Source organism: Sarcophilus harrisii, chromosome 6, assembly GCF_902635505.1.
Source record: "Sarcophilus harrisii chromosome 6, mSarHar1.11, whole genome shotgun sequence".
NCBI lineage: Eukaryota > Metazoa > Chordata > Mammalia > Dasyuromorphia > Dasyuridae > Sarcophilus > Sarcophilus harrisii.
Genome location: NC_045431.1, coordinates 149379192 through 149395477, shown reverse-complemented (window position 1 = coordinate 149395477; position 16286 = coordinate 149379192). Strand labels below are relative to the sequence as shown.

Below are 16286 nucleotides of genomic sequence, written 5' to 3'. Positions count from 1 at the left end.
TGTATTATTTGGGGACCTAAATAATGGGAATGAGGCTAATATATCTTGGATCAAACTAACTAATATGTTGTGATGGATAGAACATATGGGAAGATTAATGTTATAAGAGCAAAGAAGGGCCTAGGAAAAATGCAGCTGTTGCATGAGGAGTTCTAAGATCTGAGTCTTTCTCCTCTTAGGTTGATGTTATAGGGACAATACTGGAAAGAAGAGGAGGTTTAAAATATATAAATTGGTCTAAGGATCAAGAATCATGCTGTTCTAAAGTCCATTTCTAGCATGCCTTAGTGTTGGATAACTAATAATGAACATCATGACCAGATCCAGATTAAATCTGCTCCTCTGAATTGTTGGAACACATCTTTAAAAAATTATTTGTTGGTACAAGTAGATGGTGCAATGGATAGAGCACCAGCCCTGAAGTCAGGAGGACCTGAGTTCAAATCTGATCTCAAACATTTAGCACTTCCTCGCTGTGTGACCCTGGTCACGTCACTTAACCCCAATTGCCTCAGAAAAAAATAAATAAATGATTTGTTATATGAGTTATATTCTTCTTGGGAGAAGAAAGCAAGAAATACAGAGAAAAAGTCTTGCTGTATAAAAAAACAAAAGATATCAATAAAATTATTTTTTTTTAAAGATTGTGAATGTTTCACAATTAAAAAAAAAAAAAAAAACCTAAACAAAACCAAAGCATGGCTCCAAAGAAGAGATAGGAAAAGACAGCCCTACCCCATTCCTTTGCAGAAGTGAGAGATTCTTAAGTGTGGAACATTGCATGTATTTTAAGCCTTTTTCCATGTGTTGATCAGTTTTGCTTATTTTTTTCCCCTCTTCCTTTTTTTCTTTAAAAAATGTTCTTTGTTATTCTCTGGAAGGAAAAGGGACTTAGGGGATAAATTTAGTCAATGTAAATACAAAAGATACAAATAAAAATGTATTTATTAAAAAGTGGCCATCTTTATCAGGTAAAGCTTCCTGGAGGGTAAAATTAAGAAATTGCTAAATCAGAGAGCTTTCCCCATTCTTTATTTAGTATTCTTTTGTCAATCAATGTGGGTAGAAAAAGAGATAAAAACAGATATAGAGATGATAAAGATACAGAGATATTATATTTCTTTGCTTACTTATTTGTGTAAATGTGTCATATTCTTCCAGAAGAATATAATCTTCTTGAGGGCAGAACTTTTATCACCTTTGTGACTGTACTTCCAGTGCTTAGTATAGCCATATAGTAGGTACTTAATACATGTTTGTTGATTAACTATAATAATTTGTATCTATGTATATATATATATATATATACCCACATACAGATATGCCATTTCCATTATATATCATTTAATATACATAAATATATCTTCCACATTGTGAGCTTCTATACTTTTGCATTATTCATATACATGTACAAGATGTATACATGTGTGTGTGCAAATATATAATATAAACAATGGTATATTCTGGGTTTTGGTGCCTATTAAAATGTACTTTCTACAATCTTCTGAATAAACAATTTGAGGAAGAGGTCCACTAAACCTATTGACCAAGAAGTTATATTAATACTGACATATTGGTATTATTTAGTAGTTGAAGTCATTGTTCTAAATACCACACATATTTTCATTTTTTTATTGCCCTGGAATCATGTTTCCAATAATTAGAAATTGATGCAGGGTATAGAACAGCTCATGATTGTTTGGATTGCCCCTTTACCACTTGCTTGCATTTCCTTTTGAGAAGGTACTGACTTATATTGGTAGAAGATGTTTCCGCATTAGAAAAATAATTAGAATCATAGAGCCAATCCCTGGTCTTTTGTTTAGCATGCATGTGCTGTGTACGGGAAAATACAATTCATGGTTATGTGTCAAAAACATACTCTCTACCTTCCCAACAATAAAGCATCTTAAACAAACTCCTTAACCATAAACCCATAAATTTTTATACTCTCTGTAGAATCTCAGAACCAATGCCATTTTTATTGAGTAGCAGGAAATATTGCAGTGGCGGGAGCCTCAATTTATGGAGATGCAAGACTGCATGGAGAAGAGAAAATACTTTCGTGTAGACTTTCCATTGCTTCTTACTGATTTTCTTGTTGAGAAAAATTTCTTTCAGTAAGCACCAGGGGAAGGTAGTATAAATTAATTTGGGGCTTTTCCTTAGTCACTCAAATGTGTACCTTTTCTAACAAGAAATTCAGTCTAAACAAATCACTGTCATTTGTTGAAAGATCCTTTTTCCAAACACTGCCATCTTGTGGAGCTTTACAGTTATGCCCAAGAAACTTATAGGTGAGGGTCTCAAAGTTCAGTCTAGTAAAGCTGTGTTGCAGAATTTTATTCCTATTACAATTTTATATTAAACTGTAGTAGAGGGTACAAAGTAAACTTCAGTGTTTACTGTAACTGTATGGTGCTTTTTAGAATATATGAATTTACTCCATAGATTTCATATCAGACCTGTGTAGGTAATGTTTTCAGAAAAATAAGCTTATTTAAAATGTAGCAATAAGAGAAATATTTTACAAGTTTATTTTTTAACATTTGAGAATTTACATGTATTTATAAAATATATAATATTAGAACACGTGTGTATATAATCCACTGTGGACGACAAATCTAACAAGATTAATTCACTTGGAATAGTACCTAGTTCTAACAACATCACTAACACAAAACAAAATAAAAAACTATGGATTTTTCCATTAACCTTGAGAATAAGTTCTGAACACTGCTTAGCATAAGTTCAAGCCAAAAAAGGAAATGACCTGTGAAAATGCTAATAAAGAGGCCCATTTATCTTACATCTTACTTTGCACACAATTCTTTAAACAATTCTGTGAGTAAATGAGCATTGTAATCCACATTTCACAACTGGAAAAATGTGACTGAAGCTAAGTGACTTCAAATGACAATTAAATATTGTAGCCAGAAATGAAACTTTAAAACTTCTGTTCCTACATTTAAATTGTATCTCTGACCTGTTCTCTCACATGTGTGATTTTTTTAAGTCTTCAAATCTTTAGGTACATGAATATTTTTAAAGGCTCACAAATTAATTAACATTTATATAAATTGTGGGACACAAAGGGACACAAATTGTGTCCCTGGTTAGAAACTCATGAGGTACAAAGCAAACGAAATGATATTTGTAAAAGAACTTAGCACTTAGTAAGTGTTGTATAAATGCTGATTCTTTCCCTTCCCTCTCCTCTGAAGTCAGAGGAGTTGGAATCAAATCTCGCCTCTCAAGCTTCCAATGTGTATCATTTGAGAAAGTCATTTAACTCCCCTGGGCCTTAACACTCTCATCTATTATATGTGTAGTTTGGATTCAGTGATTTGGAGATTCCTTTGAGCTGTGAAAGTATGATTTAATTTCATTTTTTGTATATGTGATATTCTTGTTGTTTGGAACGTACAAATCTTAAATATGAATGGCACCAAATGACAATATCACAATCAAGCAAAATTTTACAGGAACATAGATCTTTATTTTAGCAACATTTGCAATAAGCTTCTATTTTTTTATGACAAAAAAATAAGATTCTCTGCTGATATAGAAGCATGCCCTGATGATTCATATTGTTTCAATAATGCAACAAAAGTGCTATCTCCCTCAAAGTTGTTGTTAGGTTCAAGAATATAGTGTGTGTGTGTGTACACACATACACAACTGCACGTACATACACAATACAATGTGAAACTAGGTGACCTCAAATGACAATGAAATACTGTAGCCAGAAATGAAACTCTAAAACTTCCCTTCCAATATTTAAATTGTATCTCTAGCCTGTATATATTCATGTACACATGTACATAATATCCATGTGTGTTCATATATATTGTGTATACATATGTTGATATGTGTGTATGAAACATACACATTTTATTGTCAAACTAGCATTTATCTTAGAGTATAGAATGGCTCTTAAGCATTAAGAATAGACACAATTGTGAGTTCTTAGTGTGTCTATCAATTTCATTTTTCTGAGACATTGTTCATAATAAGAGCATGGGTTCCTGTGGTGCTCTATGATTTATAAAACTTCAGCTATGTGAGGCAGAATGTGCTAGTGGATGAAATTACTTTTTTATTACAAAATTGGGGCTCAGCTAAGTTTCATGATTTGCTACTGCTACTAAGTGGCAAAGGATTCAGCCCCAAATCTTCTCCAACTCCAAGTCTAGTGCCTTTTTTCCTACTATACCTTGGGTCAGAAGAAATTAAGGACTTGCTTAATGTGTTACAGGTAGTAAATAGAAAAGCCAGTATTTGAAACTAGATTCCCTGACTCCAATCTAATTCACTTTCCATTTTCTGATTTTAAACTTTCACTTACTCTGAAAGAAATAAAAATTCATTTAACTTACTTATCATTTGTTGCTGGCTTATTATCATGAAAAATTATGATCTCCCAATACCTAAGTTATAAACTAAACATTTCCAGAAACTGATCTTCTTTGCTTTTATATTGTTTATTTTACCTACACCTACTCTTGAGTCTCTTATATGATGATGTGTTAAACCCTCAGAGGAAACTGCTAGGAAATTACAGAGTATGTAAGTTATGTTTTAACTATAGGGTAGTTTGTATTTGCTTTATAAAAACCACAAAACCAGAAGGAAAGTGTGGGAGAAGGTGGGCTGAACAGTGGCATAAACTCATGACATTTTTCTCCACTTCTCAGTGATTGGCTAATAAGATCTGGGACAGCATTTAAATTCTAGCTGGTCACAACAAGAGAACAGTGTGAAGAGGAGCATCTTGAAGAGGGACCTGAACAATCTTCTTGCTGATTGCACCTTTTGGCCCAAACTCCAGCTCAGGTAATTATATTTTTTGTTTGTTTGCTTTACCACTTTGCTTCTTAAAATTTCCATTTGGGTGATTAGATGGAGCTATTCTAAATTCATGAATTATTTATCTCCTATAAAAGCTCATCATATTTTAAAGCTAGGGTGAAACAATGTAAATAGGGTTTTTTACTTATGTTATTTTAAAATGCAAGCTGAAAAGATTATAAAAACAATTTTGTGGCTGGTCTTCCTTATATTTGGAGAAAGATATGTAGTGCATATATGGTTGCCATTTGGATCCTATTCATGTTAAGTTTAAATGATTATCTAGTGATATTAGCTATGAATAACTCTAAAGTAGAGAATTAAAACTACTATAGAATGGTAAAATGTATCCATGCTTTTTCAGTATTGGATGACTCAGTTTTTTAATTCCCTTTTGGCAGTCAGGAATAGAGAAAGATAACGACATAAGATTTTAGAACTCCTTTTCAGATTTCAACTGAAAAGAGCAAAAAATTTTTAAATGTTAATGGAAAGGAAAGAGACTTCAGAATATAAAATCATTGTGATTAAATCGGTATTACAAGGTATCACTGGAAAGACTGAGGAAGACTCCATGATGAGGACTGCAGTGATTTGCTTCTGCTTACTTGGCATTGTCTCTGCATTACCTGTAAGTAAATATTACATTTCATTACATAGCTAAACCTGAACCAATTGTCTATATTCTGCCTGTGCTAGAAATAAAATTGTACTGTAATCTCTTCATCTTTCTTGCTTCAAAGGTGAAGCAGCAGATCAATTCTGGTAGCTCAGAAGAAAAGCAGGTGAGTTTCCTTTAAAAATCTTTTTATTAATTTCTCTTATACCAACTTTTACAAAATTCACTGGGCAAAATATTTATTATGATTATATCTGCTCACAAAATAATAACAAACTTTCTCCTATTAATTTGAACTTATTAATAAATGAGCTTTAACTTTTACTAAGCTTGCTTTAGATTTATGGGAAAAGGATAAAATAGTGTCATGTTCTTTACCATATTACACTCAAAGCCTGCTAAGGAGTTTATCATCTATTTAGGACAACACAGTTTTTCTTTTGTAAAGTTAAAACCAAACTAGGCCTTTTTAAAATAGCAAATAATTCTCTGGACCACAATGATTCATGAATCCTTCCTCTAAGTATGTGACTTGCCTTTTTGTGAGCCAAGATAATTGTTTTATAAGTAGTTCAATCCATTGTTTGAGGTCCCTAATAGAAAGCAGAGTTTAAAATACATTTCTGACATTAGTCTATAAGATTAGATGAATGGACAAAAGCACATACAATAGATGTTTGCTGCTGAGTCCATTGTCCAACATTTATGTCTATTGTGCTTATCAACTGATTTCAAAGCACATTTCCCAAGTAAAATGGGCATCAATCCAAATCATATACATTTTACTATTAGATTGATAGCACCCTAATTGCAACTGGTCTCCAAAATCAGTGGTTCTCAAACTTTTGTTCTCAGTATCTGTATACTATCAAAAATTGCTAAGGATCTGTCTAAAGAGTTTTTATTTATGTGGGTTATATTTATAGATATTTATAATATTAGAAATAAAAACTGATTTTGAATTTGCCAGACCCTCTGAAAAAATTTCAGGCAGGATTCTCTAAACCATACTTAAAGAACCACTGCCCTAAACTGAGCCCAACAACAAACAGGCATTGCCCCTGAAAACTAAACCTGTAGAATACAATGTAAAATTCTAGATGAAGTAGGAACCAACATTGAGTTACCTGGGATCATTGTGATTATTGCTTAATGAAGGAATCAACAGAATTTTTTAACATGTAGCTTTTTCCTAATTAATTCTTGAGTTCAAGATAATTTGAAATCATAATAAAATAGGAAAGCCAGCATTTTTAGAGATTATTCCTATATTCTAGCCAGATAAGGTTATCATTATCAGAAAACATAAAAGAAGGCAAGGAAGCATCCAAACAAGTACTCTTGATTGGAAGAAGTAAGAGAACAACAGATTTAAGACTGTAACCACATCATCCCTATCATAATCATTAGGATTTTCCATATAAATATTAGGCACATAGCAAATGTAATTTTACTGATATATTTGGTACCCCAACTCTTTATGGAGAGAGCATATGTGAAGAACAAAATTAATTAAAGTTATCTCTACTTTTAGTTTAACTTTTGACCCTTTTTCGAAGGGTCAGTGAATTGGAATATTTAGCCAAGAAAGAGCTGTTACCAAAAATGAGCTGAAGGGAAGAAACAAGGATAACAGGACTCTTAGATAATTATGTCTTCAATTCTTATGCATTTCATATTATCAAAGCTTCCTAATTCATTTAACATCATTTGTAGGTGTATATGCTTTTCTTTTAATAATGATAGATTTGCATTTTTTATAGCTTTATAGCAAACATCCAAATTTTGTGGCAACATGGCTGAATGCTGATCCTTCCCAGAAGCAAACATTATTAGCTACACAGGTATTTTAAAACTTCTTATTATTAAATCCATAACTCAAGTGTTTATCTCTGTGTACGTGTACAAGTAAATGCACATATCTAGTTATCACTCCAACTAATCAACTTACTAGTTGTTTATTAATTCCTTTTTATGTGGGAGACATTGTGCTAAATTCAGGGGATACAAAAAAAATAAAAAAACATCTCTGCCCTCAATAAGCTTACATTTAACAAAGGACAAAACATGCATATAAATAACTATTATAATATATACATATGTGTGTTTCTTTACCTGGAATCCTCCATATTAATGAAATAACAGATCTATTTTTTTTTTAAAAAGTATCTTGCATATGGATAAATTATATGGATGTCCTGCTGTGTTATATTATATAAGATGTGTCATTTTCATACTGATGAATAAAAATTTTCATTTGAATGCCAAAGTCAGAAAGAGATAATCTCTTCCATGTTGACTTTCTTTCTTTTTAGAATTCATTGTCCTCTGAAGAAAGTACAGAAGACTTACAAGAGGTTAGTACTCCACTTTGAGACATTTCCCAACACAAGGAATTCAATGGGTGTAAAAAAAATTATAAAGCTTCTTTCTCCTAATAAGACTGGGCTAGATACTCTATTTCTGATAATACACTGAAAAATTCCTTCTAGACTTGTTAAGTATTTGGTAAAACTTAAAGTATTATATAAATTGGATCTGTTTGTGCAGAGTTGTCATAAAAGTCGGGCATGAAAGCTTAATGCTTAGACAGTATTGATTCAAAAGTACATTTTAAATTTGACTAGTAAAATTTGATCACATATTTCCAAAAAGATTCATCAGTAAGGAATAAATATATTTCCTATCTATTTAGTCCTAAAGGAAAGATTCATTAATATCAGGCTTAAAAACTTTGTTTGAAGTACTAGAAATTCACACAATCTCATATTCATCAAGTGACAAACTAATGCCTTTGAACAATAACCAAATCAATATTTGGTTTACATTGTTATTTTCATTTCTAAATTGTTTATAAAATAAATACTGTCTTCATTAGAGCTGTTTACGTGTCAAAGCAATATTTGCGTCAATTATTTTTTTTTATCACACTGACAGTAACTTTTTTTTTTTTTTGCTGAGGCAATTGAGATTAAGTGACTTGCTCAGGATCACACATCTGGGAAGTGTTAAGTGTCTGAGACCAGATTTGAACTCATGTCCTCCTGAGTTCAGGGCTGGTGCTCTATCCACTGTACCACCCAGCTGCCCCTAGTAACTTCTTTTTTTTATATCACCATTTTGATATATCAAGAATTCCTGATAAGGAAGCTAAATAAGCCAGTGGAATGAGAAGTGTCAATACAAATGTATTTTCTTATTAAAAGATATTAACTGATTGATTCAGGTGATGCCTAAAAACAGTAATATATCTACATATATATATATTATATATATATATATATATTCAGTAAAATTTCAATTATCTAAACAAATGAGTAGTAGTATACCAAAATAATTTATTTGCAAAATTTATAAACTGTTTTTGAAAAGAGAATATTTTATGATGTGAATTTTCAGGTAGGATTTAGTAGCTAACATTTATGTAGATGTTTAAATTAAAAAAAAAAAACTCTTTTGGCTTTTAGACACTCCCAAGAAACTCCAGTGAAAGTCCAGATGACATTGATGATGAAGATGATGATGATGGAGATCACAATAAAAGTATTGATTCTGATGATTCAGATGAATCAGATGAGGTAGTCACTGATCTTCCTACTGATACCCCAGCAACACCAAGTTTTCTACCTGATGGACCAACAAGAGGTGATAATGGTGGCAGAGGAGATAGTGTGGCCTATGGACTGAGGTCAAAATTGGGAGCACCCTACAGATCATCAGAACAGGTAATTCCCTTTACAAAAATCTTAGATGGCTGTGAAAAAGTCTTCTCTTTAGGAAATAAGAAATGAATGAAAGCAGTGTGTAATATCAAAATTACTATTTAAAATGTTTTACTTAGTGCCTTTGGAAAATCCACATAATTTTCCATACTTTTCCTTACATACTTTTTACTTAAAAATCGTGGTCTTAAAGCTTTCTATACTTTTCCTTGTCAAACACAGCACATTTTACTTAAAAATCATGGTCCCAAACCTCTTATTCTATCTAGACTTTCTTGGGAGAAAAATCTCTAGAGCAGGACAATCATATTCAACAAAAAAAGTTAAGTTCAAAAAAAATCTAAAAATAGAACAGCTATAAAAACACATATTATAGCTAAAATTAATCAGTTTCCAAGTTGAGTTGTGCAGAAAGTTTTTTTTTTTAAATGGTTTACATTATTTCTCTTCACATACTAAATGATCAAGTCAAACTGATTGCATTGCTGTCCTTCACATATAACATTCCTTCACCCATGTCGGTGTCATTGAACAGTTTCCTTCATAGATTCTCCTGTGGCATAAATTCATTCCCTTTTGAATTCTATCTCTTGGAATCCCTTGTTTCTGATGGAGCTTAGTGTTAATTTTCTACATGAAGCTTTTCTGCTTCTCCAAAGTCTGCCAGTACATTCCTTTCCTCTGAACATAATTTTGTAATTTGCTTTTGTATATAGCTATAAGTGTATCAATTATGTTATCTGATGAAATGTGAAGTCCTCGTGGGCAAGTTAAGGCAACAAACATTGTTATGCTCTTATTATGTGCCAGTATACTGGGCCAAGAGTTGAGAATACAAATATAAATAGAAAGTCAATCCCTGTCCTTGAAAAGCTTGCTTTATAGGGGGGGGATGGGGCGGCGGAGATAATATGTAAAAGAGAGCTGAAGAAAGTAGGGGGAGAGTAAGGTCCTATATAGAAAGATCCTAGAGTCAGGAGTAGAGCCTGAAGAGGTATGAAGATATATTTGACTTGGTACTTTCCTTGATTCTGGAAAGAAGCAGCCAATCAGAAGAAGGGGCTGTAGGAGCAAAATGTACTACCAGTATATGTACCAGGTTAAAGTGAACTTCCTGAATTAGGAAGCTGCTGTGTTGTGGTAGCAAAAGTTCAGAGATTCAAAAGAAGAGAAAATATTTTATTTTTGTTTTTCTATTTTGGACGACAGTTTTTGATCCATAATGAACTACTGATTGATTGGTTCATATGCAGTTGTACTTTGAAATCTTTCTGAGGCACAAAAAATCACTGAAGAAAAGAACTCCTTAAAAGTAGAATTGGTCAAATGGGAAAGGAGGTACAAAAGCTCACTGAAGAAAATAATAATTTGAAATCTTTCTTTGTTGTTTTGACACAGGTGCATGATGTTACAGAAGAAGATCTTACATCCCAAATAGAAAGCTATGAATCTGAAAAAACACACAAGGCGATCCCTCTCTCACAAACCTTTCCTAAGGTTTCATCTTGGGAAAGTAATGGCCAGGAGAGTAATGAAGCCAGCCAGGCAGATGAATACAGTGTAGAAACTCATAGTCATGAGCAATTAAAAAGCTCTCAACTTGAACGGAATATTTATGACAGCCAGCAGCAAAGTGACTCACATGGCAGTCAGGAAAATGACAAAGTCAGCCAAGAATTTCACAATCGAGAAGTTGACAGAGATAGCCAAGAATTTCACAAACAACAAGTTGGCAAACTCAGTCAAGAATATCACAGCCAAGAAGTCCACCTAGTCAGTGACCCTGAGAGTGTTGAAAATATTAAACCTCTGAAACTTCATTCTCATGAAGTTGATAGTGCATCTTTTGAAACTCATTAATGGGGGCGGCGGAATACTCAACTGTGCTTTTAGAAAGGACAGAAAAATAAAAATATTGCAGTATGGCTGGAGGAGGGGAGAGGAGAATTTCTAATACTTATTTCTAAGCTTTCTGGGTAAATAAATGTCTGTGTGGCATTTGGAAACATAATGGGTTTGATTTCTAGTTTTAGTTAAGTGATATCAACCAGGTTAATGAAAGTTTAAAGTTTTCATTTCCATTTCTTAGTTAAAAAGGACATTAGTGTTTATTTTTCTGTTTTGAAGAGAATATATAAAGGCAAATGAAAATGGTTTATGCATATATCAGTGAAATATTACCTTTATGATACTGTACATTTTGGGTTTTTTAATCAATGTATATTTTGTTGTGATTTTATTTTAAATAAAATGTTAGAAAAAATTCTCAGATAAAATGAGAGCAAAGATTTATTTCATATACTGCATGTGCTTGGTGAATATTGATTCCACATGAAACATGTCCTGTCCTCAATGAGTAAACATTCTACTGGAGGAAAACAACATGTAAATAGAAAATTAGATTCAAAATAAGTTCTAATGAAAGGGAGCAGGTTGATATAAAGAAACATTTGTTAATAATACTAGAGCAGAACATAGAAGAAAAGAATTGCATAAAGAAACCAAAAGGGTAGGAGTGACATGGTTGGATGGGTAGCAGAGAAAGTGATTCAATCAAGGCAGCCTACAACTCCAAATCTCATATATTTGTAATACAGCCACAATATTGTAGATTATCAAAATTACAGTACAATGACAACAATTAATTTTACAATGGAAAAGACAGTCTTTCACATAAAGAAAGGAAATTTGAACAACTCATGGCTATACATTCTATATTAAGCAGGAACAAGAAGAAGGAATAGAATAATATATCCCAAAGAGCAAAGGAGCTCAGAATTCAACCCAAAGATGAAACACTTTTCAAATCTGAGATTTATTCTTTAAAAAAGGATAAACATTAAATGAAAAAGAAAAGATTAGAGATAAATGATGGTTTCATAAACAAATTAGAAGAAATTACCTGTCAGATTTATGGATAAAGGAAGAATTCATGATGAAATAAATGATAGATATTTCACATATAATAAATGATAGAGATAAAATGGATAACTTTGATTGTTAGAGTTTAAAAAATTTTGAACTAAGAAAACTAATGCAACTAAAATTAGAAAAAAAATAGGAAACAGAAAAATCTTTGTAGCAAATTTCTCTGATAAAGGTCTCATTTCTAATAATACCTAAAATCAAATTTACAAGAATAAAAAGCATTTCTCAATTGATAAACCATCAAAGGATATGAATAAGCAGTTTTCAGAGTAAGAAATCAAAGCTATCAATAGTCACATAAAAAAATGCTCTGAATCACTAATAGAGAAATGCCAATTAAAACAATACCCACCAAATTAACAAAGTTCATGAAAAAGGAAATGCAAAAAGGTATGTGGGAAAATAGGCAATATTGATAGAGCTATGAATAGCCCTACCATTCTGGAAAGAAATTTTGAATTATGCCCCAAAGGCTATTAAATTGTACATACTCTTTGACTCAGAAATAGAACTATTAGGTCTATACCTCAAAAAGATTTTTAAAAAGAGAAGAAAAGCACTCATCTGTACAAAAATTGAATACTCTTTTTTCTGGTGGCAAAAAAATTAGAAACTGAAGAGTTGTTTATTAATTAGAGAATAACTGAACAAGTTGTGGTACATTAATGTGATGGAATACTATTGTGTTATAAGAAATGATAAACTGGATAGTAACGGAAAACCTGGAAAGAATTGTATGAACTCATGCAAAATGAAATTAACCAGAGTTAACAGAAACATTTTAAAGATAATTAACACTGAAAGACATAGTACATCTGATCAATACAATAATCCATCACAATTCCAAAGGACACATGTTATATCATGAGTCCTAAATAGGGAGGAAGGAGGAGAGGCCAGAGAGGAGGAAATCATTATTAAAGACAAAGGAAAGAAAATATCAATCTAGCTCTTATAACTTTCAATGCGAAGGTATTGAACAATACAATAAATGAAAAAAGAATAGCAGTAAATTCAAATAATTGGTTGCTTACAAGAAGTTCACCTAAGAATCAAAGATATAAATAGAATAAAAGTGAAAAGCTAGAACAAAATTTACTATGGATCAGGTGAATCCAAAGAAGTGGGAGTTGAAATTATGTTATCAGACTCAGACAGAACAAACTTCTACAATAAAAAAAAAGAAAGAAAAAAGAAAAACACATTATGCTGAAAAGAATTATAAACAGCAAACCAATATTAATATTAAACTTATATAGTCCAAATACCTTAGCCTCTAAATTTGTAAAAGAAATTTTATAATTTTATAATTTATAATTTATATAATTTACAAAGAAAAAATTAAATTTTAAGAAGAAATAGACAGTAACACAATACTTACAGAAAATTTAAGGCTTTTTTTTTTTCCAGTTTTGGACAATCTAACAAAGTTAAGCAAAAGGTAAAAAATAGAATTGAACAAATTGCTATATATTGGAACTAAAACATTGGTGGCATCTAAATAGAGCTGGTAATGAATATACATCTTTCTCAGCACAAGATGACACTTAAAAAATAATCAAATAATAAGTATTTGAGCATAAAGATATTTCAAATAGATGTGGTGGTTGTACTTCCTTCTCAAAGAGGACCAAAAGATATCACTTTGTTAGAGGCAAGTTAGTATGTCCAACTGTGACTGATCAGACCAATACGAGCTTGGAATAGTCTATCACAGGTCAGATGCAAATAGTCCCTATGAACATTTGGGGTGGAATGTCTAATTTTGCACATCTTGCATTTCTTCTGAGATAATTCTATTCTGCTTTGTTCATAGAGCACAGCATCTTCTCTGATGAGGACATGCTATTCTGGGTTGTCTTATGCCAATGTCTCCTATATCATACAAACAACTCTAAAGTTTATAAGAGAGACCTTTAGAGTGTCCTTGTTTTTTCTGACCATTTTGAGGACTCTTTCTCTGTGTGAGTTCACCTTAAAATAGTCTTTTTGGCAAAGTGTACATTTGGCCTTCAAACAATGTGACCAACAGAATTGTGCTCTCTGCAATACAGTTTGAAGGCTTGGTAGTTTAGTGACTGGTATATTATCCTGCCAGGTAATCTTCAGAATCTTCCTAAGACAATTCAAATAATTGTAAAAAGGCAAAAATAATAAAGATATTCTTTTCAGACCATAAGCCAATAAAAATAGTTATTAGAATTAAAGAACACTAGCAAAAAACACAGACCCAAATAGAAAATTTGCAATGAAATCCTAAATAATGAATAGGCCAAAGAACAAAATTTTTAAAAATAATTATATGAAAGAAAATTGTAATAATGAAACAAAATGTCTGGCTTGTAACTAAGGCAATCCTTACAATGATTTATCTCCAGCTATACATTAACAAAACAGAAAAAAGAGAGTATTATACTATTATAGCTCCCATTCTTTCTGCAATATGTGTACTACCAGAATCACAATCTCTCTCCTGCTTTGATACTAGGGGACTTCAAAATACATATTAATATATCTTCAGATCTCCTAACCTCTGTCCTCAAACTACTCATTTTGCATGACCTATTCTTCCAACCACACACACAAAGCAATCTCATTTCATCTTATCTCCTTTATCTTGCCCTCATTTACAAATACCCCACCTCCATGTTTAAGAACTCTGAAATTTCCTCATCTCACCACAATCTATTGGCTATCCACTTTTATCTCTGTTTTTCCATACTAAACCCTACTTTTAGTCAACACCATGATCTCTAGTCCCTTGACTCCTAGCTTCCCTCCCAACCCAGCATCAGTCATTCTTTCCTTTTTTCCTCACCTTGACTTCTCAAAGAACCAATTTAATTGTATAAAGTCCTGTAATCTTGAGTCCCTGCCCCTCACCCCTATTTTAATCCTTCCTTGCCTCAGCCTTGAATTATACTTACCATCCACTGATGGTAATGAACAAAAATGAAAAAAGTCAAGTTATCATTCTGATTGGTCCACTATAAATATAGGTCACATAATCTCACTGGACCATATTACTGCTAAGCAATCCTTCCCTACCTTCTTTATCAACTCATTATTCTACTCTCCATAGGGATTCTTAAAAAACCCTTCTCATTCTTTCTCAAACGGTCCATGGCTCTCCTTGCCTTACCATCTTAACTAAGAATCTTGGCTCTTATTTTACCAAAAAAAAAAAAAATAATAATAATTTCCTCCTCATCTCATATTTGAGTGCAGATGCCTTCTGTCACTATGTGCTCCTTCATCTGTCTGACATCTTCCTTATCAAGGTAAACTTGCTCTACCTGAAAAAGTATTCCCATTCTATTCCATTTCTCCTGCAGACTACTCCTTCTAATAGCACCACTCTCTCACTTATCTTCAATCTCATTCTGTCTGTTCTCTATTTCCCTAATGAAAACATCATCCATATCTCCCCAATCCTCAAAAAGTCTTCATATGATCCTTTCATTCCTCTTATTCCATAAATTTTCTGTTCTTTGTGGCTAGACCTTTAGTAAATACCCTCTACAATAAATTCTTCCATTTTCTCTCCTCTCACACCCTTCTTAATTCTTTACAATACTTTTGACTTCATTTAACTAAAACTGCTTTCTCCAAAGTTATCAGTGACCTCTTGATTTCTGAATCACAATATTCTTTTCTCAATCTTCCTACTTCTTGACCTCTCCACAGGTTTTGACAATCAATTGCCTTCTCCTTGATACTATCTTTTCCCTAGGTTTTCAGGAGAATATGCACTCCTGGAGTTCTTCCAACCTATATGACTGCTCCTTCTCAATCTCTGCTGGGCCTTCATCGGGGTCACACTCATTAACCATCTATAAGATGATGATTTTCAAATCTTAGTCAACCCTAACCTCCCTGCTGGTCTCCAGATTTGCATCTCCAATTGTCTTTCAGATATCTTTAACTGGATGTCTAGTAGAATTCTTAAATTCAGCATTTCCAAAACCAAATTTATCATTTCCAATTGGTGGGGCATTATCATGCTCCTAATTTCCCCAGTCTCACAATCTAGGAATCATCTTTGATACCTTATTATCTTCCCACTTCCAATATGTTGCCAAGACCTGATGATTTCATTTTTGCAACCTCTCTTGAATTTGCCTCTTTCTTCCTTGTGATTCTACCAACCACCCTGATGAAGGATA

At 32.4% G+C, this 16286-nt stretch overlaps 1 protein-coding gene across 1 annotated transcript; it reads left to right on the top strand.

The window, feature by feature from the left end:
* Nucleotides 1-4672: 4672 nt before the first annotated feature.
* On the top strand, nt 4673-11458 carry SPP1 (secreted phosphoprotein 1). Its single transcript, XM_003772957.4, has 7 exons — nt 4673-4836; nt 5397-5482; nt 5595-5636; nt 7234-7314; nt 7786-7827; nt 8938-9195; nt 10591-11458. Exons 2-7 carry the CDS (start codon nt 5426-5428, stop codon nt 11050-11052), a joined length of 942 nt encoding a protein of 313 aa, XP_003773005.2. The 5' UTR covers nt 4673-4836; nt 5397-5425; the 3' UTR covers nt 11053-11458.
* The last annotated feature ends 4828 nt before the right edge of the window (nt 11459-16286 follow it).

Coding starts and splice junctions, on each gene's coding strand:
- SPP1 (XM_003772957.4), top strand. CDS start 5,426: ATGATGAGGACTGCAGTGATTTGCTTCTGCTTACTTGGCATTGTCTCT. Junction 7,315..7,785: donor AAACATTATTAGCTACACAG/GTATTTTAAAAC, acceptor CTTTCTTTTTAG/AATTCATTGTCCTCTGAAGA. Junction 7,828..8,937: donor GTACAGAAGACTTACAAGAG/GTTAGTACTCCA, acceptor TTTGGCTTTTAG/ACACTCCCAAGAAACTCCAG.